This window comes from Rhopalosiphum padi, chromosome 1 (assembly GCF_020882245.1).
Source record: "Rhopalosiphum padi isolate XX-2018 chromosome 1, ASM2088224v1, whole genome shotgun sequence".
Taxonomy (NCBI): domain Eukaryota; kingdom Metazoa; phylum Arthropoda; class Insecta; order Hemiptera; family Aphididae; genus Rhopalosiphum; species Rhopalosiphum padi.
The window spans coordinates 25794162-25821767 of record NC_083597.1 but is presented as its reverse complement, the minus strand read 5'-3'; the positions used below and the strand labels follow the sequence as shown (position 1 = coordinate 25821767).

At 28.1% G+C, this 27606-nt stretch overlaps 1 protein-coding gene across 5 annotated transcripts; it reads left to right on the top strand.

Moving 5' to 3' along the window:
- Window positions 1-545: 545 nt before the first annotated feature.
- Window positions 546-27606, top strand: LOC132930668 (synaptic vesicle glycoprotein 2B). 5 transcript variants are annotated; one of them, XM_060996661.1, is made up of 14 exons: window positions 546-1160; window positions 20858-21031; window positions 23325-23384; window positions 23498-23602; window positions 24143-24304; window positions 24394-24556; window positions 24623-24744; window positions 24808-25046; window positions 25398-25567; window positions 25629-25725; window positions 25846-26014; window positions 26589-26748; window positions 26845-26972; window positions 27049-27606. In XM_060996661.1, exons 2-14 carry the CDS (start codon window positions 20998-21000, stop codon window positions 27102-27104), a joined length of 1665 nt encoding a protein of 554 aa, XP_060852644.1. In that variant the 5' UTR covers window positions 546-1160; window positions 20858-20997; the 3' UTR covers window positions 27105-27606. The 5 variants fall into 5 exon arrangements, with proteins under 5 accessions (XP_060852644.1, XP_060852676.1, XP_060852668.1 ...); XM_060996693.1 differs by lacking the exon at window positions 546-1160 and adding an exon at window positions 2000-2388; XM_060996685.1 differs by lacking the exon at window positions 546-1160 and adding an exon at window positions 20250-20628.

Here is a 27606-nt window from a genome sequence, read left to right as displayed (position 1 = left end):
TATTATTATATTATACAACACGTATTGTATTTTATCGCACCATCGCATCAGAATAAATATTATTATGCCATTTTGCTATTTTGCGAGTAGTTCATGCCAATAAATGCGTATATTATCCCATGGCCGTACTAAGCACTATAATTGTCCCTTTTCGGTTTTTTCAGTATTTTCATCTCCCTCTTCGCCATTTTCTCGGTACGCGTCAGCAAGTCTGTAGTAACAACAATAACAATAACAACAACGACGACGACTACGACGCGAGATCCCGAGGGGGTTTGAATCGATGAGAGAGTGGGGATAAGGTCAAGACTGACCAGCGTGAACAATTTACAAATAAATATTACAAATCGATGGGGCACACGCACTGTTGATGCGCCGTTTTGGGAATCCCGGGCGGTGAGAGCCGCCGAAACGAAAGAAACGAAAAGAAAAAAAACGATCTACGCGAAGTGAAAAGAAACGGAGAAAAAAACGTGTACACACATAATCGAAATATTTTTAATCGAAAAAATAGTGGGGAACGGTGGCCTGCGGTCGCGATACGCACAGACGTCCACAGTGCGACGTTCTCGGTTGTCCGGACACTTACACGCGCCGCCCGTTCGTGTACATCATATTATTATTATACCGACCGTTTGAAAAACAAAATAAATCGTAGCGACTGTGAATACCACGTTGTTGAAATATTCTACGTCGACATCATCTCCGTTAAATAATCATTTATTTTTCATACATATATGTAAATTGTTATAAATTATTGAAATAGGTACATATATTATTATTTATCGACTATTGTAAACCGACATGTCGGTTTGTCGTCGATGTACCTAGCGGTTATCGCCAATTACTTAGTTGTTGCGAGTGTTGTCGTTTCGGCCAAAGAAATCTCGCAAAATATTTTTTTTTGCTGCATCTCCGTCACGCGTGTGTAGTGGTGCATCGTTGTTTCAGTCCGTCTCGCGTGAATTATAATAATAATAATATTGCTGTTTTATTTTGTTTTGATCATATTATACTATATTATTTTATATATTTTTTTCGTCGACTCTTGCGCGTGCGTGCGTACGATTGTCGTGTTTGTGTGTGTTGCATGTGAGTGTACCGCAGCCACCGCCACTACCACCGACGAGGAACAGGAGGAGGACTTCGACAGTGCACTGGTAAATTTAGAAAGATAAAAAAAAAATATAATCGTAAAATATCCGTTTTGTTTCAATAAGTGGTCGTCTCGCCCGGTCTTTTTACTGGGAAAACACGACCGCCGACCGGTCACCGGTGTAGGCCGTAGAATATAATAACCTAACCAACGGCATCAACCGTATAACCCGTGTCTTGTTGACGATCATCACGCGGTGTAAAAATCCGACGGCTCCGGACTCGCATGATGTGTGTGTGTGTGTGTGTGAGTGTGTGTATACGCGCGCGCGCGCTCGTGTTTGATAATCCAGAGCAGACGACTCGTAGTTGTGGTCCAAGGCAACACATCTTATACCGCGTTCAAGGACGCGGTTTTCAAGGTCGTGTTTTCTCCCCTATCGAACAATCGTCACCACGTTATTGTTTATACAATATTATATAATATTTTGTAATCAGTAGCAGCATCGTCATCTTCGTGATATCATCACAGTTATTTTTATTTACGTTTTCATTCCATTTTTATTTGACTGCTATTGCATACGACTCGCATACACAACGCCGTGGCTGTCTTTAATCTTTGCAGCCGCTCAGATCTACGGCCAGACAAATGTAGCGCACAATAGTATTGTTATAGATACCAACAACCTACAGCAAGCGTTGCACATTTATTTATTTATGTAACATTATTTATACATTATTATTATAACTAGTAACAGTAGTAACTACGTGCGTTTGAGGTCCACTGTGGTTTTATTTCTTTTTAATGAGACCAGCTGATAAAGAACGATTAGCGATGTTCGCCGAGAATACGAATTACTATTGAGTATTGATAACGACGTTAGTTTTTGTGGCAGTTAGGTACTACTGCAGTCGTTACTCGTTACGATCAGTCGCGTTAATTGTTTGCTCGTTGAACATAGGCTTTAAATTATTATAATTATTATTCTGCCAGTGTCTTTTTTTAAAAGTGTATTAATCAAAATTTAAAAAAAAATAAATGTTATTTTCATAATAATTGTTCGACGGAAAATTATTAAATCGTGAAAAACAATACCAAGTGAAGTCTCATTTTCTAGTGTTCGATTCAATCACAAAATATTCTGATGATAATTTATTGACGGATGAGGTTAATAATATGATGTACAATTAATCGTACAATGTGATATGAAACAATTTCATTGTCTTGTCAAATGAAATGTACGGTGAAAATCGAGAATATTTTTAACCGTTAGAATTTATTAACACAGGCAGGTAGTCCATTTTTTCGTAAGTTATAGATTAGATTTATTGAGACAAATGTTTTCATGGTCTTCAAATGTAAAAACGTTAGATTTTGGCGATGATTATCGTGATAATTAATATGCGATTTATTTTCGGTTATTAACATGTTATTATACGCTGAAAATAATGTCTAGAATGAAAAATAATTATGTTATTACTGCTTTATGTTACATCAATAATTCAATGATTAAGTAAGTTTGATTATATTTTTAGGCGAAGTACATATTTTTTATTCGACGATAGATTTGAGCTCTAAGGGTTATATGTATCCAATATTTATTATGAATTTAAGGAAAAGTGGTAAATTGTTTAAAACAATAGGAATACACTATACACAATTGTAGTCCTACATTTCTACTACGGTAGATGTTACAAAGACGAAAAATATATCGTAGAAGAGACTCGTTCATAATATTTATTCTTTACATCGATATATATTTATATATTTATGGTGTATTAAGGGTGGTTTTTTTAAGAAAATCGAATATTGAAGTCCCTGCTTATTATTCATTAGAAAATAACTTTTGTTCTTACCCCAAAGGAAAAAATAAATGTAATCACTGATCATGAATAACATTTAAAGGGTTGAATGTGGAGATTTAATTTCTTTATAGTGATGTGACGAAACTAGTGTTTTGTATCAAGATCTATTTTAGTAGGTAACACGTGCATCCCTGAAATAATACCTAATAACAAAGCGAAATTTTCATTTAAATTTTTGTTGCGTGGTAATCATAATATTATTATCGTGTTAAAAAACAAAAGCAATTGACCTATAAGGCTATAACAGTATTACTCAACTTTGTGATAGGCCAATCAGGTGATGAAGAATAAAATTTGAATTTTTTTCAAATTGAAAACTCGATACGAAAAATGATTGCTCAGAAAAACACGACTTCTGTTACGTACGTGTTTGTATAGTGCATGTATATTTTGCGATGACGTGTGGTCGAGACCCGAAACCACGCCATTGGAAAAGACGTGAACAAGAAGGAATCGGGACGAAAAATAATAATAATAATAATAATATTTACGACGCAGTTTATTATTGTTGTTGTTGTTGAGCGTCGCTTCGGTTCAAAATTCTAGTAATCCGACACCCTCCTAAACGTAATACGCAAGGATAAGGTCTGAAGGTGTGTTCACTACGATACGTGGTGGTGGCGGTGTGCAACCTGCCTACCTCACACTGAAAATTAGTATCACTAAAATGTTGTCGATCGACATTCGACACCGATGACTGATGACATTTATATGATTTTGTATCGTTTTTCGGACACGGTAACCCGTTTTAATATTTGGCATGTATTAAATTAAAAAAATGAACCATCAAACAAACAAATCCGTCAGCCGTAAACCAATTATCGCTTGTCCACGTCCACATGTAGTACACCTAGTCGTTAAAGTTAGATATTATGTTCCGGCATGATGCTGCCATGCCAGTGATTTTATATTTTGTTATTTTTATACCTATTCATAATAATTATCATACAATATTATTGTTACGGTTAAAAAATAACTATAAAAAACATAAACAATGATAATAGATTATAATAATAGTGAATATTATATAATTCGAACTTTTTACATTTTAGTAGACAATTAGACAAGGATGTTTTGTTTTCGAATATCGTACAGTTATTATTGATGTATAAGCTGTAGTTTTTCGCGTGTACGAGCAACCTCAAAACACGAATACCACGTCGTATTACGACTTGTCCTCTTATGTAAAGATATTTGGGCTCGTTGTCACCGTCGGTATTAATCTGTGGTTAACATCAACACTCAAGACTTGGAGATGATGCCACACCCGCATTTTTTGTGTCTACGAATTATTTTAATATTTTTAATCAGCTTTTTTTTTCGGTAAAAGTCATTACATGGGAGCCGCACTGTTTTCACATTGCTTAGTCCCCAAATTTTCAATTAGCCTGACGCTCGCTAAAATAACATTCATACGCTTCATTCATATGTTGTGATCTAGTTGTAACTGGTATATTGTTAATGCTGCTTAGGTTATTTTGTTGGAATAAGGAATAATATTTATATTTTATTTTACCTATAGATATCTACAACATAAGCTAAACAATTAGTTTTCATTCGGAAACCGTGTAATATGTTTATCCTCCATAATACAAATTATATTGAAATACATTTCTAGTGACCATTCAGATAAATATATTTTTTAAATTTTAATTAAATATTCAATATTTGGTACTTTTTTTGTTATTTTTACGACACCTGTATAACATTTATCACCCCGCTAGCAACCTGTATACAATTTATCGCCCCGCCACCAATAAGTTATCCTACGTCAGCTGTTTACAATTTGATATTCGTGAATTCATGATTGTTGTATCTATGATATCCACGTGTAGGTTCAGTAAAATGTCTTGGAAGGCATGGCCTCTATGCCCCCTCTTAATAGCCGCTCCTGTGTAGGTTAGTATGTTGTATATTGTGATCTTTTTATGGAAAAAATAAATTTGAAATTATATTTTACTACCTATATTTTAATCGTGTTTGTATTTTGTTGGGTTGTTGATTTGTCGATGTATTGCGATAGATGTGTTGTGTATTTGTATGTATAATATAAAGTGTATTCTTATCTTACAATCGTTATTAGCTTATTTTAAAATATTGTTGAAAATTAATTTTAATGAGTTATTTTTCAAAATATTTAATGCAGGTATTCAATTTTTATAGAGAAAATTATCATATAAAATTTGTGATATTTAAGAATTTTTATAAAACTCTTATTTTTGTAAGTACCTATATATAATAAAATATTAATTATTAATTTTTTATGCTACTATTAATTGTAAGGAATTTATTATTAATTATTATAATTTATCATTATTTAATAGTTTTGTAATGGCATATACAAATTATTACTGTGCAACGACGGTGGTGGGATGATAAATTTTATTGTACGACGCGATAATGAAGCATTCGAATCAATAAGTAATAACAAACAAGTCCAAGTATTTTAATCAGAAATCAAAATCAATAATTATCCGATTCTATTAAAGTAGGAAATGTAATAGTTGTTTTTATTTATTTTTTAAGTAATTATGTCGAGTAAAAGAAGTTAAATGAATTTACTAATATATTAGTAAATATATTTTCATACCCGAGACCCGACAGAATGTTTATCCTGGTGTATCGCGATTATAAGTAGAACTATTTACTATACGCATTACGCTATCTTTAAACTGTACGATTTCAATGAGTCAAGTGTATTAGACGTGGAAAAAAATAATAGGGATATGGTATTGATTGCAGTCCCTTTCTTAAGATTTTTCTTGGTTTTTTTTATTATTTTTATAATGTATAAGTGTAATTAGACAATTTTAAATAATATAATATGATAAGTAATATAATTAATTTGTTTAAATTTATAAATATCCATGAATACAAGATCGATAAAACTGAAACAAGGTTCAGTAGCCAAGATTCTAAGTTTTGCTGTATGACTTCAAATATTTAAAATATTTCGTTTCGATTTGCTTGTGTTTTCAGTTATATTTTTTGGAAACAGATTATATGTATATAAATCCAATTTCTCGATAGTGTGCGTCTTCGGGGTCGGTCGCGTTTGAAATCTGATAGGCAACAGGTTGCGCGCCGCGGCACAACAGGTGTTTAAACTTCGCTCAAACTGCATATAATATTATATATATGTATAATGTATATATATATATGTACATATATATGTGTGGGTGGGTGTGGCTGTCGTTTTGAGTAGGGTCTCGTAGGAAAATATTTGCGGGAAATTATAAAGTGCGTATTATTTTTGGCTTTTTATCGAACGGTTCGAAAAATCCCATTGTTCCGCGTCAGTTTGAATGTAACAATAATTGTGGCGTAATCAATAATCATATATTGTAACATTATTAATTATCTTAAATCAAAATAAATTTAGTGTAGATTTAAGTAACCATACGTTTGTTAGTTATAATAACAATATAAACACATTATTGATCGTTCGTGGAAACATATAAATTTGTATTACTTTAACGGAGATGCATTCGATACAATTACCTTGAATTACTTTTCAATTATTTTCTAATTACTTAATACTTTAATACCTTTGTAATTTAATATTTAAATATAATAATAATATGTAACAATAAATTCTGCATGCCAACAGAATTATTATAGTGTAAAACGTAGGTACAATAATTATATTCTCAAGAATTTAATTTTCAGAACTCTCGGAAAAGAAAACGTCTACCTTAATAATACCATAGTATTACAAGTATTTATAGCAACTAATATGGGGACTTATCGATTTAAAATAATATACGGATAATAATTCACAACACATTAATGCCATTGTACATCCAAACGTATAACAACATTTTATATTTATATTTATTATTATTTTCTATGTATTTTTGAAAGAAATAACCATGTCATTAAATACTAATTTCATTTGAAAATCTTTTGGCTCCGAAAATCATTTTTTTAAATAAACTATAGCTTAGAGGAAACTTCAGTTTGAATGGTAAGATTGTGAATATTTGAACATTTTTAATTTTATTATTTATACATTTTAGTTTTTATCAAACACATTTTTGTACAATTCCATTAATGTATATGTATATGATGTTCAGTATTTTATTTAAGAGCAAAAGCAATGTTCTAAAGATGTAGAATAATAAACTACAGCTGATAGCTGTACCAAGAAAATCATCAAATACTAAAGGCGATCCTTGTAAAAAATTAACTTTCAAGAATAAAAAATAGAAATATTTGTTAAAATTATCAAAATGGGTTTATTGTCCAATCATTGCCAGGACTCAGTCTACCTCGTTGAAAATGTTTGTGATCTCACTAATAATTAAGAGGACGCCATACCCGCGTGTATTGTCTCTGTCTTATTAACGTACATCATAACAAATTTTCGTTCAGCAGAATACATTTTGTGATGTTAGCTTTAATATTAGAGTAAATTTACCAATTATCAAATTTAAAGGTAAAAATAATATCTAGACAATGACATAGGCTTTTAACGATATTATTATTTTAAAGTAAGTTATTGTATGTTATGTGAAATATTACAACTTTAAAATGATAATATCAATAAAATCATATGTCATTGTCTAGATAATATTCTCACCTCTAAATTTGATAATAGGTAAATTTACTCTAATATTAAAGCTAACATCACAAAATGTATTCTGCTGAACGAAAATTTGTTATGATGTACGTTAGTAAGACAGAGACAACACATGCGGGTATGGCGTTATCTTAAGCTTAATCACTTAAAAATAGTAATTTAATATTCATTACATTTAAATATTTAATAATGACATCATTCACAAATATATTCTAATTTTATTAGATAAATGTGCAACTTAAAATTATTTAAGTTAAGTTTTATAATAAGATAACAAATAATGGCATTAATGGCATTAATGGCAAATTCTACATTATTTATGACAAAAATACCAAAATTAACAGCGTACATTAAGTACAGTTGAATAATTAAATTAAACCGATATTTATCACACTCGTGGATTAAATTTATAAAGTATTATTAATAATGTATTATAATATTTTTCTAATGTTTAGTATTAATCACCATCATCCATCAGTAATGGGTTATTTAAATAATGAATACTATTTCCATTGAATTAAAAAAAATTGAGTGAAATCAAACCATTATTTTTCTGATTTATTCGAATTTTAGATAGTTATAATAGTTTATTTATTTTATAAGCAAACAATTATGTTTTATATTAATATATAGTAGCTATGGAAATATATCAAAAAAATCTATAGACTTGATATTTAAATTACATTTGATAAATATGTATAATATATGTCAGATTTTTGTGAAATTTTATTATACGTATATAATACAATTAGTTGTCAAATTATTAAAAAATGTAATTTGAAACTTAAATATAAATAATTTACATACCTATTTATTTTTAGTGATTATTTATTTATATTAATTAAAAGGTTTAATATTTTAATTTATATTTATTATCATTATTATTTTCTAATGGGGGTTGTTGTGAAATCAATTCAATTGGCAGCAGTTGATTAAATATTTAATTTTTTCCATTGAAGAAATGTATCAGGCTTACAGCGGTTATATTTTAAATATTTTACTCAATGAAGTAGTAATAATATTTTATTTTTTACTTTTTACTTTTGGTGAAAGAACTTATCTCACCAATTAGGAATTCAGCTCTTTAATAATCCATAGAAATTATATTTTAACTAATGTGTGTTCCTATAACATATATTATAAACATTTGGTATATTATAAGTATATCATATTATAATATTATATTATTATGTAAAATATTGTATATAGCCATAGTTCATAAATACACTGAACAAAAATTAATGTCGAAGAATTTGCAATCTAATTAATTAATCCTGCTAGATAATTTCCAAAAAAAAAAAACATTTCTGCTGTGTTTTTGGCGATATTTATTGTTATTACTTATTAGTTATTAGCTTTCACCTAAATATTTACTATATTTGCTCATAATATGGTATTCCATGATGCATCTAATAAATCTAACGATTTTCTGTCGTATTTCCATACAATTTTAATGAATTCATATTTATTGAGAATAACATTGAATTATTTTTTTCAAGAATCTGGAAAAAAGTCACCGACCTTGTAATTTTTTTTATTCAGGAATATTTTCAGAAATCGTTTGTTTTTTTTTTATTTATTGCTGAAAAAATGTATTGTTTTCGTTTTTGGATATACCATATACCTTGGATTTTTTGGGCGGGTCCTTGGATGTACACGTGGTCCATTCAGTGGGAATATAATATATATTATACGATCGGAAGTAATGTTTTTTTTTTCGTGACAGCCTACATGGACGGGAAATAGATGAAGGGTAATCTACACAACCGTTGTTTGTGTTAACTGGAAAAAAACGGACGTCCTCATAATACATACGCAATTAATGCACATACGCTTTGTTGCTCAATTTGTGTGATTTAATATTTTAATAAAGTTTACATGACGAAACGACACATCTCGTTTCTAGTGTGATCTATATTATTATTATTCTGTTTGATCATCGGATCGTCGTTAAATATTCACTATTAGATTTTTGCATACTTGTTGGTCGTTGCACGGTGGCTTCTGGTGGTTATCTATGTGCATGCTAGTAACAGTTATTAATAATTTTAAATAGTCATTTTTTTACGATTTCCATTGAAAAATGGTTAGTTACGATCATTGTACCAACATGATACCGCAGTGGTTTGACGTTGACTGTCAAAAACTTTTATTTAATATATTTATACTATTATTCTTTCGTTAAATGCATTATAGTAAGTATTATATATTAAGAGGTATAAAATATGTATCTCATTAAAGTTAACATTTAATGTTTAAAAATAAACTGAACATTTTTTAACAATTTTAATTTTCTTATTATCTTATATTTCATTTTTCAACGAATACACGAATACGGTTAAAATACTATGTTACATTGTTACAATGTAACTTTCACATAATATTATATAGTTAATCATAATATGGTAGTAATAATTTGTCCTTTCGATAGCGTTATGCGGAGTGCGTCGCTATTTTTAACTTAATAATCATTACGGTTTTTTATTTTTTCAATATATTTACAATTTAATTCGTCCATTATTTTATCTAAATTCTAGACTTTAAATCGCTTTTCTTTTGACTGACGTTGAAGACACATTATATAGCATCACATCAGACATCATCATTTAGCTATAGGTATAATATTTATTCTAAGTTCGATATAATTAACTCGTATATTGATATTAATGATATTTGATTTAGAATTATATACCTAGGTATAAGGATAAATAATAATGAAGATCTGAGGAATAAATGTCTAGAGGATTACGAATAAGGAATATGCCTGGGCGTATTATTTGTTTACTCCCTTTGACCCACGTCCCACACACTACGTAACAGAATCAATCTCGCGTTGTTAGCTTTATTATTGAGTGAATAATTGACGTATTACCAAACATTAAGTAAAGAAAATGTTATCATTTTCTAATATCTATGTTTATACGTTGTTTCAATTTTTCTATAAGTTATGAGTTTATGACGTTATATGGCTGTTAATCTGTTATGACTATGAGTTTATAAAAATATTACGATTTAAAAATATATTGTATCACATAAAATCGAAGTATCATAAAATAGTAAACGTAACTGATTATGTTTTTAAGTTTGATAACAGGTCAATTTACTCTATATTATTAAAGCAAGAGGGGGTTCTACTCTTTTACTACTTCTTAGCAAATTGGCTATGTTGTGCGTGGATTATAAACACAAAACAAAATATAATATTGGACTATCATTGGCACGTACTTTGTATCTCCATATTGAGATTTTACATAGGTATTTGTATTTTGTACATAAATACATTTTAAATTACAATCGATGTCCAATAAATTGACGAATGAGGAGTTGAATGATTTACTAATTTTAAGTGATAAGATAATGAAATTAACATTATTATTTAAAATACTTAGTTTTTTGGATGACAAAAATGTATTTCATATATTATATTCTAATGTCATTGTGATTCACTTGGTATTATAATATATGTACATAACTTTAGCAAATAAATATAATTTAATACTAACTAACATTTAATATTATTTATTTTATTAATTTATTGAATAACGATATATGAAATTATGTTAGTTATTTTTAGTGAATACTCTTTTAACAGGATGTCGTATTCGCGTGTGTTGTTTCCGTCTTACTAACATGATAAATTTGCGTTTATCAGAATCCATTTTTGCTATTAGCTTTAATATCATTAGACCTATAATCAAATTTAAAGTTAAGAATATTATCTAAGGCATAACGTAGGCTTTTATTGATATTTTAATTTTAAAGTGAATCATGTGGATTTTAAAGTTAATATTTTACATAGTTATAACTCCGCTTAAAATTAAAATATCAATAAAAGCCTACGTAATCCCTAGAGCTTAGATATTATTCTTACCTTCAAGTCGAATTATAAGTAAATGTACTCAACTATTAAAGCAAACAGCATAAAATGGATACGGCTGAATTCAAATTTGGTATGGTGTACGTTAGTAAGACGGAGATAGCACGTCATGCGGGTACGTCTTCTTAAATTGTCTTCAATAAATTTAAAGTTTTTTATACATTGCTAATAAATGATTACAGATACAACATACCCATATGAAATATTGTAATATTGTAGTGAATTATACATATTATTAAACTTGTACTTCAAAGTAAATATTGTAATATAATTACTCAACTTCCATTTGTTGAAGAAACCCGCTTTGCATACTGTGCGTATTATTTCATGATTTCAAAATCATTGACTACATTTTTAGATCATTGAAAACATTGGTTTATATTCTCATTTTGTTTTGTATTATTAATTTTTTAATAATTTTAGGAAAAAGATATTCTTTTACATTTTAGTTAACAGTCTTTTCTGAGTTATCATTTTGTTTATTTGGTTCTATATTAATACATTTTCAAGATAACTGCTGACGCCTGCTGTGTAACATCTAGTATATATTTTATAGATTTTAATCACGTGTCGATAGACTTATTATTTGTATAAAAAAAAATGTTTCGTTTCATTAAGTATTTGTTATACATTTTTATCTGTTATTACTTATGCAATTATATTATTATATGATTGAATTCATTAATTTATATCATATTATTACATTTTTAAATTATCGTGTACACTAGTTATTACGTATTTAAGTATTTTGTTTAAATGTTAAGTATGTATTTTCTATATTATAGAGATAGTTTTTACTGAAATTACTGTATAATTAAATATTGATCTTTGTTAAACGACTATTATAGGTTTAAACATTTAAGTACAATTTATTAAATATCAAATAGTAAACTACCAATAATTGGTGTATGACGTATGTGATGATGACATGATGTACTACTTTAGAAGACACTAGTACTATTATTAGTATTATTATTTATTCGTGTAGACTATATAGGGATGAATTTATCGATTCTTTGAATTAAATGTGATGTATAGAAGTATTATCATTTCTGAGAAAAAAAGCAGTTTTAATTTTAATAACCATAATATTATATTTTATTTTCGTATAAAATTTCAATGATTTTGATCGATTCTTAGATTCATCGTTATCATTTCTTGTATTGATTGTTCATTTAATTTGAAATGCATCATATTAACTAAATATCAAAGTTGATAATAATTGTACATTTATTATTCTATACAGTATACATTTAAAAAAACTTTTGGATAATTTATACATAATAATATATTGGCAAATTACCAGACGTTATTGACCGGTGAAAATACGCTGGGTTTAAATTCCTACCCCTAAACCAAAAACAAAGGGTCTGATTATAATGATAATTAATTAATTATTATACATTAAAGTCGGAAGGAAAGGAATATTATGATTTCTGATAATGCAATAATAATTTATTTCCAAACTGTAAATGTATATCTTATTACTTAATTAAGTAAGTTTTTTTATTACTATATTAAATTAATTAATTAATATTGTTAACATTATCGTATATTGCATTTTTCCATGTATTGATGAACTCTAAATAGAAAAAATTTAACTATATTCGATAAACGAAAAGCTCATAACCGCGTGAACATCAGATATTCAAATTTCCGTAGTCCAGTGGTATAGTCGGTATACGCAATACGCGCTACACTGCACCAGTGCGTTAAAATTTCTATGGCCTAGTAGTATAATCTAGGCAATTGTCAATCTTATTTTATAATAAAATCAAGACGTGTAGAGTTTATCGCGAGTAACAAGAGTTTATAAAAACGAATGAATTCATATTTTACTTATATTGAGCTTATATAATGCTTATATTGACATAAGTAACAACACTTGGTAGTTACTTCCAAGACATAAAAATTAATTATAAGTCTCTTAATATAATATGACGTGTACATTGTATATACAATAAAATTATAAAATGTACATATTGTACATATATTTTACTTCTAATGTATATGAAATTAATTTTTATTTATTTCTCAGTTAGGTACACATTTTTTAAAATATAAATAAAAATATAGGTATTTAGGTATTATGTAAAAGTATTTCGTATAACGTCTGAAAAACCTAGAATCGACTATTATTTTAGTTATTGATTACTTATTTATTATTGTAGTTAATTATGGGCTTTAATAAAATTAATGAAGTTGGAAATATTTGTAAATTATTCTAGTTTAATACATAATTAGACTTGGACATTAACCAAGACTAAATCTTTAATAATATATAATTATCAAAGTGTATATTGTGTAGCTTTTCACGTAAAAAACAGCCATAATCGATACAATAAAAAAAAGGTTTAGATCAACAGAAATTATGTATAGATTTTAAAAAAATCATAGATTATCATCAAGTAGTATATTATCTTTATCACGTACAACTATCAAAGATTTTTACTAATTTTGTTATTACTCCGATAAAGTTAATTAAAACATACATTGAGTATTGAATATGAGTTAGTTATACGTACCTGGTACCTATATTATACTTAGCATAATACAATATTATCGCATAATTTAGATTATTCGTATTATAATGTTACTAATTAGATCTGTAAACATTATATTCATTCAACAGTGTTTTAATTATAATCGTGAAGTTTTTCATCATATGAATCCAACCGTAACAAAACATAAAATTTGAACGCTTTACAATTTGATCATATTGCCAGATTATATTGTTCATTCAGGACTTCCCAGTTTTTTGTTTAAGGTAAAAACAATTAACAACCCAATTAATTACATCCGGACAATAGATTTATGTATTGATGTGTTTGTATGTGTGAACGGGTGATAATATTCATCACACAAATGATGAATATTAATGCGACATTGAGGGAACAAAGTCATCCAGCTGTGTCATTATGAAATCCTTGGGTCCGGGATCATAATACACCTGTGTATTGAGGTTTAAATATTTTGAAATTGAATTCGTACCGAATGTTTAAGTGTTAACATTTAAATTAATGTTAAAAAAATTGTATGCAGAATTTCGGTGTGCATAATTTTATGTCTAGCTGTTTAATGATTTCTACCTTAACAATTAATGCATAGATTGGATTATAATGTACTTTATCTTTATGAAATAGCAATGAAGTATGAAACGACTTGGATATTATTTCCTTATGTGTTATCTCGTAAGTTGTACCAAATTAACAAGATGTACAGATAGTATGGTCACCTAACCTAATGGTAATGATTAAAACTTATGTAAATATAAAATATTTTATTTTTACAAGTTCATAAAAACGAAGGATTAAATAATATTTTATTATAATTTAATAAATTGTAGTAAATTTGAACCAAATATAATACTGTGTATTATATTCAGAATATGTAAACGAATATATTTAGGTAATAGATAGTAAATAGAAGCTTTAAAAAGAAAAAGTTTAATTATCTAATTGAAACATTTTGTTTAGTCTTATTTCTCATTCATTTGAGCTGTCACTGCACTACGAGTAATCACAACAGCAATGATTACAGATGATCAGTAAATATGTATATTTAAAAGAAGGTAACGATAAAAACTAAAGGTTTACATTTTTAGAAATCATATTTAGGATATTTTAAATGAAAATTACTAAAATATTACTAAATCTATTTAAATATAAAAATATCCCATACATTCTCGTTTTCATACTTTTAAATTTTTTGATGATAATATTTTATTAAATCTAACATGTAGCGAATGTTTGCCATGTTCGTAAACACGATATAAATTACTACAAATAATTGCTTACAATTGAACACGATTGATTTCTTGCGAACATAATGTACGCTACAGCTAAGTCAGTACATCAGTTTATGAAACCACCTTATGAGATGTTAGTATATTAATTGCTTTCTTTCTCTCACTCACACTCAACATAGATAAAATGCATTCATGTAAAATTGTTTTTACGAGTTTTGAATAACCTTTGAATAAAATCGGCTATTATAAAAAATATTAAGAGAATTATAATTATTTGTATATTTGAAAGTTTGATATAACGGTTTCATATTTTATTGTAATTTGACTTTGTATTCGACCAGTATAATATAAAATTAATAAAATTATGTAAATTTAAATGAATATTAAATTTTTGGATACAATATTCAGACAAATCGATATGATAAAAATATTATTCTTCATAATATTTGTTAAAAATAAAGAATGAACACAATTATTTTGTGTGAATATGTTTTATCTAAATTACGCGTGGGCCAGAGAAAAAAAAGAAATAGTTCTATGATATCTTCTTAAATAAATAAATATTTTAGATATGTAATTTGAATTGTGATGTCTGTGATTCCTACCTGGGAATAATTCTACACCGCTGTTATAAAATGTATTTATTAATTTTTATTAAGTAAAACAACTTCCTTGAAATATATTTATACACATTAATTATCTAGAAGTCTTTAGTCCGTTAAATGTACAATAAGACGTGTAAGGACAACCAAATCCGTATATGCGAAGAATGGAAAACCATAATAACACAATATTCTTTCGTGATTCCATAAATCAATGGTAGTACTTGGTTTTTAAATTGTTATTGTAGATATAATCACGCTATTGTTTTTAAATATCTACACATTTTAAAGGAAAAGAAAAAAATAATTGAATTTATTATTTAATGTGTTATTGGGGAAGTCTTACTATGTTAATTATTATCTGTTTCATATTTGACTGAGAATAATTCAATTCACACCAATAAAAATATGTGCATTATTTTTTACACTAGTAGGCGGTATTCATATTTTTGTTAAACGTATTAAGTAATTTTATTATTTATTATTATTGCGTTCAAAAAATCAAAAATGTGTTGAAAATATATCATAATCAAGTATTAAAAGTAGGTTGATCATTACTTTATTGTACATATTAAATTTGTGTAGTTGATAATTCAGAATATGTCTATTGTCTATGGTTAGGTATGTTTTTTATAGAGTCGTATAAATTGTGTCAATACATTTCAGTCTCGACTCAAACATTTTAATAATATAAACTTATTATTTTTGAAAAGTTTTCTCAATAATATATGTTCATGTTATTAAATTTATTTATAACTTAAATAATTAAAAAAAAAAAAATTAAACGAACAATAAAATGTTTATGAAAAATAGTTTTATGTGTTATATTGATTACTAATAAATTATACGAACTTAACAGGGAAATTAGCTTTCAGGATTAATATAATTAGTCATTACGTAATCAAAGCGATGATAGGAAGGAAGAAACTAGCGTTATACGAATTGCGAAGAAGTTTTTATTTCATGTAATATTATATAATTACACATAGATAATTTTTTCTGATACACATTATAATATTATATTTGTATTTTGCTCTGATACGAATTTGTTGATAATAATTATTAATTATATATTTTGTTCTTGTTCATGACAAATGATAAATAATATATTATTTATCTAAATACTTTTATACTATTGTCAATACTATTATAACTAGGTATTTGTGTAGATTCTTTAAGTTCTATATTATCGGTCTACATTGATTTTGTACGTATAAGGTATAACATGAGATAGTGCATTTTTAACGTATTTGTTATTAGAATGGGATAATATTTGGTATCAGTCTATTGTTTAAATAATCATATTTGATAAAAATTTAATTCAGCTATTCACATATTATAATATAGGTAGCAACTTTTCATTTTTATAATTTTGTAATCCAGTGTAGACTAGCAGGTTATTATGCAGACAATATGGGTTCGTAATAAATTACTATGTGTTGGGATAATATAATATTATGAATTATCACTTTTTGGTCAAAATTGTAAAACGCAATACCATTAACTAAAAATGTCACACTAAACATGCTAATTTTATGGTGTGTATTTATCTATTTTCGATTATGTTCGATAGGATGAGTACTGAATGAATGACTTGACTGGTTAATTACAGGAAATGCACAAATTACTTTTTTTTAATTTCATGATCGAACATTTTATAAAAATTTGTTTTGTTACACCTTTATTAGACAAATTAGCTCACCAAAGTGCCTATGAAACACAAATTGCAGGAAATTTGAAACGTGTTCATGAGTAACGTTTTTTCGCCTATTTATTTGGGCGTTGGAATTGTATTTGCTATTCAGGGTCTATTTCATAATTTTTTTTTTTTGAAGGTCAATTGTCTCTTTTTACTAATATTAATCGTAAATTATTTGTCTAGACTTATCAATGACTATTAATTTGCAAGTTTACTATTATTATGTATACACTTATACTTGACTTATAGTAGTTTTTATTGCAATTCAGTTGAAATTGTATGCAGAATTTATTGTAATAAATATCATAATGAATGTAATATTAGTATAATCGTTGTCACTTTGTCAGCTTAAAAAATAGAAAGAATAATTTTTGTCTGTAAAAAACTCAGCGTAAATATTAGTGTTCGGTAAGCGTCTGACAGCCCAAACTTTAGTTACGTCAACTTATTTATTGCTATGTTTCGTATTCATAAATATATTATATAAATAGCCTATGTTGAATAAATTATGTTCTTAAAACAATATTAAAACCAATCAAATAGCAACTAAATCTAAATTTATTCTAATTATTATTTTTAAAAAAATGAAAAAAATACCTATGTATAAATCAAAAACAATAGACTTAGTCACAAAATCTTAAGGTTAAAAAAAATTAAGCTTAGAACCAAGCCATGATAATATAACTTATAAATTAAAAGTCAATCATATGAATGTTAGAAATGTTATCTATTAACAATGTTTTCTCTCTCACAATTTTAGGTTTTATATTTGCAAAATATATTCTTATTCAGTGGTTCATACTTCAATTTAATAGTTTAGTTTGACTTTCGAATTCGGTCTCATTGGTGTTATTAAATATCTCGGAGCAGTTAAGTACTTATAATAATAATTAACCGTACATTAATATCATTTAATACCTTACATTCTTACATGCTTATAAATAACAATACATTATCAATATCTGTTAATTTTTCGTTTCGTTTGTTTATTCTTATTACTTTAAATTTGAATTTATTCTCTTTTAAATTAGTTTAAATTTTGATTAGTGATAATCAAATAACAAGACATTTATGAAATTAGATTTTATTAAATGTATTTTAGTAAATACACAATACACCTATATTATAATTTATAATATGCGGGTTCATAAATCCAATTATTATTTTGGGTTTAAAAGTGATGAATTATTTATAAATTAGGTCCGCATAACTATTTCTGTCGCTTTGTATCATGTTATTGTATAATTATAATAAAGATTGTTTAGAAGGTAAACATGATTTTATAAATGAAGAACTATTTGAATTTCCATTTAAACTGTTGAGGTTATTATTTATTATGGTTAGATAATAGATAGGTACTTACTATTATATAAAGTTTAAATATTTGTTTTATTTATTCTAGTTTTGTATTATAGCTAAATGCTAATAATACTATTACCATATACTTCTATAAGATTTAGTACTGTTAGTATTTATTATGGTATATTTGTTTCACCAGAATTCGTTCGACGTTGATGCAAGTCACAAATTATGATTAATTAATAATTATAAAATATAATACTAATTGTTTTGAATTCAAAATTGTACATTGAAAAAAGTATAACGAAGATAAGTATATATTTTATGGAATCATGCTTTAAAATGTATTATTTTTAATATATTATTGGATTATTCAAGTGTAATTGGGTTAGTTAATAGCTGAATATTTTTATTAATTTTGAAATTTAATTATATGACTAAAATATAACATATTAATTTCAGATAACATTAAATTGTTCTTATGGGATTTCATTATTTATCTAATTATTTTAATAAATTGTGGTTGTATCAAAAGAGGTAGCTGGGTAGCTGTATCCACATAATTTACAGTTTTATAAAAAAATTACCTATTAGTTTTTATGGTTAATAGTTATTGTCAGTAAGAGGAATTGGAAAAGACATTAAAAAGTATTAAGCAGTAGTTCATGTATGTTTAAATTTTTTTAAATGTTTAACCATATAAAAATATATATGTAAAATGTAAGTATGTAACTAAGAAACTCAAATAAGCGTGATTTTTAACGTACCTAAGTGTGATGTTGAGAAAATTCTTTGTGTTTTTTTTTTATTTGGTTTGTAGTTGCTCTTGTTAGATACCTACGTTAACCTAATCTCGTCTTCTTCTGCAAGTTATAAATTGTGTTTAGTTATGTTATTATGTTTATAATTTCGATGACCGATATCGCCAAAGCCAGCGGAGCGTGCATTTTTATTAAATAATATCGAACCAATCTAAATCATATTTTCGCTTAATAATTCGCAACACACTTAAAATATATATAATATGTATATTATAATATTATACACTTCATTCTTGTATAAGATATCGATATATAGATAAATAATAATATTAATATGATCGATACGATTAGGTTAGGTCTGTGGCATAATACCAATGTGCGGAATAGCGGAATATCGGTGTTGTAAGTGGGTCCGTTAAAAATGATCCTCGGACCGGCAACTCGATAAATATCCGGTGTAAAACCACATTAGCGTGTGCTATTATACGAGTTTTTCACACACGTGTATTGTGCATGTGTGTATATTGTATTGTGTGTGTATATATATATGTATAAATTATATTATGGAGTTCGATTGACAATCTCATTTTCGTACGAGGCCTGAGGCGGCTGTCCATTTCAAGGTCTGCACTCTGTACACTCCACTCTCCGCGTTAAAAAAAAAAAATGAATAAATCTCGTTCCGCAGCAGCAGCTCTTCGCACAGCAGCCTTTCATTCCACATTCTAATGAACCCGGCCGACGGACGCGTGTCGATCCGACGCTCAGCGGTGTACTCGCACCTATTATAATGATACGAGCGAGCGCGTGTGTAAATAATAATACTGTATAATAACAATATTATTGTGTGTATATAATATAAGGCGCATACACGTGTGTGTACCGTCGCAGTCGTCGCGATCGTCGTCGTCGGAGCAGACAGCAGTTGTAGTAGTAGTAGTTTGGTAGTGTCGTCGTGTCGGTCAACGGGATCCAACATTCGTCTTGTATAATAATTATTGTAGTAGTACCTCGTTGGTCGTTGGTCGGGTCTGTCCGAACGTCGTTTCGAATACCTATCAAGTCTAAACATTTGCCGATCCGCCAGCAAACCGTTTAGGTACATTATATATTAATATGGCGGACGTACCCCGCTGTACGACGTACGTATCATGTAATAATAATTAATAATTATTTGAGAATGATGATTATGTGTTATGTAAACACGATTTTATTTAAAACATTATTTTAAGTTATATAGAAATATAGCGAATTTTGTGTGCCCGTCGGAGGCTAGTTTCGTCCGAATATTTTTGATAAGTGTTTTAAATTTATGATGTGTTTTGTAGATGAAATCGACGTCGCATCCAGAATACCTTTCATCTACACGACCAGTCAGAGATAAGTTATGATACCAGTTTTATGATAACCGGCAGATACGAACACGTCCTAAGTCTTGGCCCGGTTTGCGCCGACCAATAACTCTAAAATGGTGGTAGATCATAGTGGATCAAACAGTCCAGGTAAAAATAAAATATAATGTAAAGTATACAGTACCGATCGTTTATAATGTGTAATGTTTACATTCCTATTTTTTTTCTACCCCCATCAAATGTTCTTTACTTGACGAGATAATACTATGTTATTTGATACTGTGCGTTTACCAGCGTTCAATATCTTTATCTAACGCCGGGTACGTTATAACGAGAATGCCTTAAAAAAAAAAACAAAAAACAATTTTTTAAATTTATACCTATAGCTGAATAATAATTTCTTGCACAAAACAAAACATAATATAGACAATCATGCGACGATTCATGTTCGCCAAAAATCAACAACATTGTCGTTCGAAGTTACTACATAGTACCATAATTAATTATGCCGAATTTAGTTCTTCGATCCTACCCAAAACCTGATTGATTATATTTTAGGTACGATGTATTTTATTTTGCGTAGGTAATTATCTAACGATCGGCGTTTTTACATCATGTTCGTTTTAACTGTTTTAAGTAGGTACCTGTATAAATTATTATATTATTTACATATGCGCTTTTTATTTTTTGACATTCGGCCAACAGTAATTTCGCTGAACTTGTTTTAATAAATTTATTAGGAATAACGGTTAAACGCTGCGGTATTGGTACAATATTTTATACGCATGATACAGTGACATGTACCTAGCTCCATATGTGTCAATGTGTCATAATAGTATTTTAATTGGTGGTATAATATTGAGTATAGGCACTCTATATACCTTAATGTATCCGTAAAAACTACGAACTAACTGGGTCTGACTATTGCGACACGTTTCGTTACTGTTTTCAAAATATAAAAACTCACGATGATGATGAAAAGAACAAAAGTTGTTATTGTAACAAAGTACGCCGTTCAGGAATTTCGGTTGTGACCATCTAAAACCGCATGCAGATATTCGTTTATTTATCGGCTTAGGTGTAGTTAGTTTTTTTCAAAACGCGTAGGTAAGTGGTAGGTAATACAATAATATAATACTACATGCTCACCTCCCATGCGTATAATATAATACGATTATTATTATTATTTTTCGTATTTATTATTATATCGTTTGCCCATTCATGGTTGTTGGTTGTATTGTAATAAAGTCTCGGACCACTTCTATAGTCACCACCACTGCCGTCGCCGCCACCACGTGAATCCGCGTGCTCTCGACTCAACGTTCAATAATCGAAAAGCAAAAAATATATATATATATAATATAATATACACATATACGAACATAACATGTACACGAAAACAATACCATTGTACGGATTCTTCTCATTCTCTCTCTCTTTTTTTATCTCTATGTATAATACCGTGTATTTTCTAGTAATATTGTTGGGAGTTGAAGAAAAAGATCGTTTTATTATTTGTAGTTCGTGATCGTACTTATTCGCGATGATCAATTAATTAGTCGCGCATATCGGGCTCGAAACGATTCATGAAAATTCGTTCAATTCTTATTGTTGATTTATAATTACTGCGTGATGTTAAAATATTCAAGTTCGTACTTCATAGACACCGAACAAATTTTTAATCTCCGATTAGTATAATTCATCGTCCTCGTCTTTTATTTTTTTTTCGTCTCATAAGAGTGGCGTATTTCAACTGATTTACGAACGTTTATTCAAAGTTTAATATATTGAACGGACTGCTCGAACTTTGGTCCTGTCTCCTGTACGCTGGTCGTGCCAGGCTGCGTCGGCGGTCACACCGAATAAAAATCACTATTATAGACCGGCGACTGTTAAACTGTATTGTAGTGTATCACGCGTGTATACGCGTATCGTCATTATTACTATTATTATGTGACATACACTTCATAATAGTAATATAATATAGTAGTGAAACCGGCGGCGGCGTGTCGTGGTGTCTCTCGGGCTCAACCAACTGCAGTCGTTGATGAATTCGGCCTTTGGCGTGTCACGATCGTTATTACAACGATATGGACCCTCCTAACGGCGGCGGTAAAAAAAAAATCTTCTATCATATTATGTATACACGCGTTACTATTTTCGTTTTCTTCACCACGTTCACACACCATCTCGAGAACACGCAAAAGGCAAAACTCATTCATCTCCTGCAAGTCTAAATCACATCTGCAATTACGAATGAAAACTACCGGCGTTTTCCGGGTTTTAATTATAGGTGTTCTGTCGTCTTGTAGAGAAATGCGCGCACCTCCCTTGTTATATTATTCTCCAAATGATAATGTTCCAACAGTCGCACCTATCATACGGCGGTTTCTGCCGATTTCAACGGTTTAACGTAATACTATATTTATAATCATTTTTCCAGACACGAAATACAATAATGGCAGGGTAAAAAACCAAGAAACTATCGATCTAAAAATTAAAAGTAAGTCGTCCATATCTGATGTACGTTTCTACTGCGCGCTTATATTATTATACCACTGTAGTAGTCTACTTCTACTTTTATGATGTTATACGGTGTTTTTGTACTTTTTTTAGGTGGAACGTTAGATAGATACGAAAAAAAATTAGACGCCATCGAAAATGGTTCTTTTCCTCCCACCAAGGAGGTTGCAGATTTCGAACAAGCAATTGAACTCACAGGTAATTGCAAATGCTGATGTTTCGTAATATTTATACATTAAAATATTAAACAGAAGTCTTCGATTATCTATCTATATATTATATAGGCATATACTTATTTTTATAACAATTGTATCCGATGTGCTTGAGTTTTGAACATTAAAATAAAATTACCAATTTAATTAATTTTATCATAAATATTACTAAATTTTGTTATTTATTCGATTTTTAATTCACGTCACACTTTTAAGTAGTGATTACCGTTCATCAATAAATTAAAATTACGATAATTATAAAAAGTCTAATCAGTGAAATTTCACCTTTAATAATTAAAAATAATAATTAGTGATTTGTTATTATTTTTGGATATAATTTAATAATTAAATTTTGTGAAATTTTTATCAATTATAATATAATATGTAGATATATTTATTTAATATACCATATCTACAAACTGAAATTAATATAATTTATTTATTATTATTTTTTTAATAGCAATACTATTTTCATTTTCATTTTAATTTGTAATTAATTTATTGTTTAATTTTCTTGTTTCTTTAGGTTATGGAAAATTCCATTATTTACTGTTGGTTGTGTGTGGTTTTGTTAGCACCAGTGAAGAAATGGATGTTATATGTATGTCTTTCATATTACCATCAGCCCAATGTGATCTTAAACTAAATACGTCCTCTAAAGGATGGCTCAATTCAATTATATTCATTGGTTAGTATGATTATATTTTAATACTTTTTTAACATGTCCTCAATGACTGTATAATATCATATTATGTATAATAATGTATTTTTTTTTAGGTATGATGGCTGGCGCATACATTTGGGGTTCGCTAGCTGATGCATTGGGTCGTCGTAAAGTATTAATTGTTATCAGTTTTATGAATGCCCTGTGTATTGTAGCATCAACTTTTGCACAGTCTTACGGTGTATTTATGTTCTTTAGATTTTTAAATGGAGCTGCGTAAGTGAATCTGGTGGATGTAAACCAATAAATAAAAACTTTTCTAACATACTTCAATTATTTTAGATTGGGTGGTAGTGGTCCAGTTATATGGTCATACTTTGCTGAATTCCAGCCTAAAAACAAACGTGGTTCAATGTTGAGTTCGATGGCAGCATTTTGGACTCTTGGGAATTTGTTTGTAGCATGTAAGTACAAAGGTTATTAATTGTAACAATGATTTTAATGTTAGTATTATGTACTTTATTTAGCATTAGCATGGATGATCATACCACAAGATATTGGCTATAGGTCCCCTACCTTTTTATACAATTCTTGGAGAATATTTTTGGCTATATGTTCCATTCCTAGCGTACTTGTTGCTGTGTTCCTGTTTTTTTTACCAGAGAGTCCAAAGTTTTTATTGACTCGTAATGATCACAAAAAAGCATTAGAAGTATTCAAGCAAATCTACGCCACCAATACAGGAAACGATCCTGAAATGTATCCAGTAAGTTTTATTAATATATTATAATAGTGTGGAACCTATAAAATATTTTATATTACCAAATGTAAAATAAAATGTTTGTATTTATATTAAAATTTAAAAATAATAAAAGTACTATAATTTGAATGTAGTTTAAGAGTGTATATTTTGTCAGTTTTATATAATAAAAATGTAGTAGAAATAAAATACTATTGAATTAAGAATGTTCAAATTGAATATTTATAACTAAATTATATATAACTATACAACTTAACCAAACTCAAATGGTATATAATTTAACAAAAAAATTTTTAAATAAGATATTTAAAAAATAAAAATATAATAATAAATGTGTGTATAATTTTAAAATTATAGGTTAAATCATTGGTAACTAAATCAAATGCTATTGAACATGATAGTACAAAAAGTATTTCTTTTAAAAGTATGACTGAAGAAGTAGCTCATAATACTAAGATGATATTTATGCCACCAATATTAAAGTATACATGGATATCTATAGTGATCAACCTCAGTTTTCATATTGGGTACGTAAATTTATAATTGTATAAAAATTAAAAAGTAATTGCAATTGGCTTTTTTTTATAGCTATTATGGTCTCATGATGTGGTTCCCGGAGCTATTTAATAGATTTGATGAATATGCTCGAGCCCATAATGGTAGTGAACAAGCACTTGTGTGCGAGGTATGTTTATTATATTGTATTTATTTGTATATTTGTATTTTATATCAGCATTAACTTACCAATAAATTATTATTATGTTTGTTATTATAACTTGTTTATTTTTATTTGTTGATGGAATAGGTGACTGAATTTGTAGTTAAGACAGGATCACACTCCCATGTGGACTTATGTTCAGATAAAATCGAAAGCGGCGTTTTCCTTGAATCATTTATTACAGTGGCAGCTGCCATTCCTAGCAATATATTTGCAGTATTGGGAATGGATACATTGGGTAGAAAATTCTTTTTAGGTAAGGTATAACTAACTATTAAATATCTATTATATTACACAAAGAGTTCAACAATGAAATTACTTGATGTTTTCAAAATGTAATTATTCTTTAAAGAATGAATTTATCATTATTCAAAATATATAAATAAAAGTATAATGTCTAATACAAAAAAAAAAACTATTTCTATACACTTATTTTACATAATGCCCCCCTTATTGAGATGTATGCATTCTTGGAGTCAAAACTGGAAGTTTTGCATGACTTCGTGCAGCATATTAACAACAGATTTTTATTTAATTTTGTTCCAATATTGTAGAGGAATAGTAGATTGGCATCAAACATTCATGAAAAAAAGAGTTGCAAGCTGTTAAATTAGAAGAGTGATGGGGTCCAAGCATATCCATGTTTTGAGAACTTGCTTTTACTGAAATTCTGTGTTGTTTACCTGTTCAACGATTTATTTTTATTAAATTGTAGGCTTTGAGGATAATGACTGTCTTGAGATCTTACTTGCTACCATCCCCACCACAAATTTACTTGTTTCACTGCTAAACCTTGTATTTTGAAAATATATCAACTATGTCTTATTCAGTTTTCAGTACAATGGCATCTGGAATATGTGCTGTTGGCTTGTCACTAATCACAAGTAAAAGACAAAATTTAGTAGTATCTGCTATTTTTAGTAGTGCTATTAGTTGTGGTAATGCTGCTTTGGATTGTTTAATCACAGAAATTTTTCCTACAAATTTAAGGTAGTCTATGATAAATGTTAATAATATAATTTGCCGTTGATGAACAAAGTTAGAATGTAAATTATTTAATAACTATTTTTTTTAAAATATTGATAGAGCTACTGGAATGGCTATATCAATGGTAGCTGCCAGACTTGGAGGTATTATTGGAAATATTGTTATCGCTGCGCTACTTGATCTATATTGTCCTTTACCTACTTATATAGTAGCTGTGCTCCTGATAGGTATGGTATAATTTTATAATAATAATACTTAAAAACATGAGTCTTCAAAGCAACTTTTTTATATTTCTTTCTCTAGGTGGAGGACTTTTGTGCCTATTGTTGCCTAACACCACAAGAGAACCATTAACGTGACCTATTCATGGAAAAGATTAGAAACAGATTTTAAGTCGTATCATTATTATTTTACTTTCATTTATTGACATGACATTTTGTTAGTTTTAAAACCTTTATAGACACATAATATGCACACTTATTTATATATATGAAAAAAAAAATTCTTCTAATATAATTGTATTAATTTGTTGTTTACTGTATAATTTGTATAATATGTGTACATTAATACACATATGTTTGTATAGATATTTTCCAGACAAAATTTCTAATATACTATTGTTTATTTTATTTTATTATTATAAATTTTTTTTTTTTTTTACTGTGAATTTCTTGTGAATATACTGTTAACCTTAATATTTTAGATTCCAGTATTTAGTTAAGTTACTTTACAACTATAATGTTAAAATTATATATATATATACAAACTAAATACTATTCTTAATTTTTTTTTATGTTTGTTTAGTCATAATTTAAAGTTTTATGTAATACCAAATAAAAGATAAACAGTTATTAAATCTAA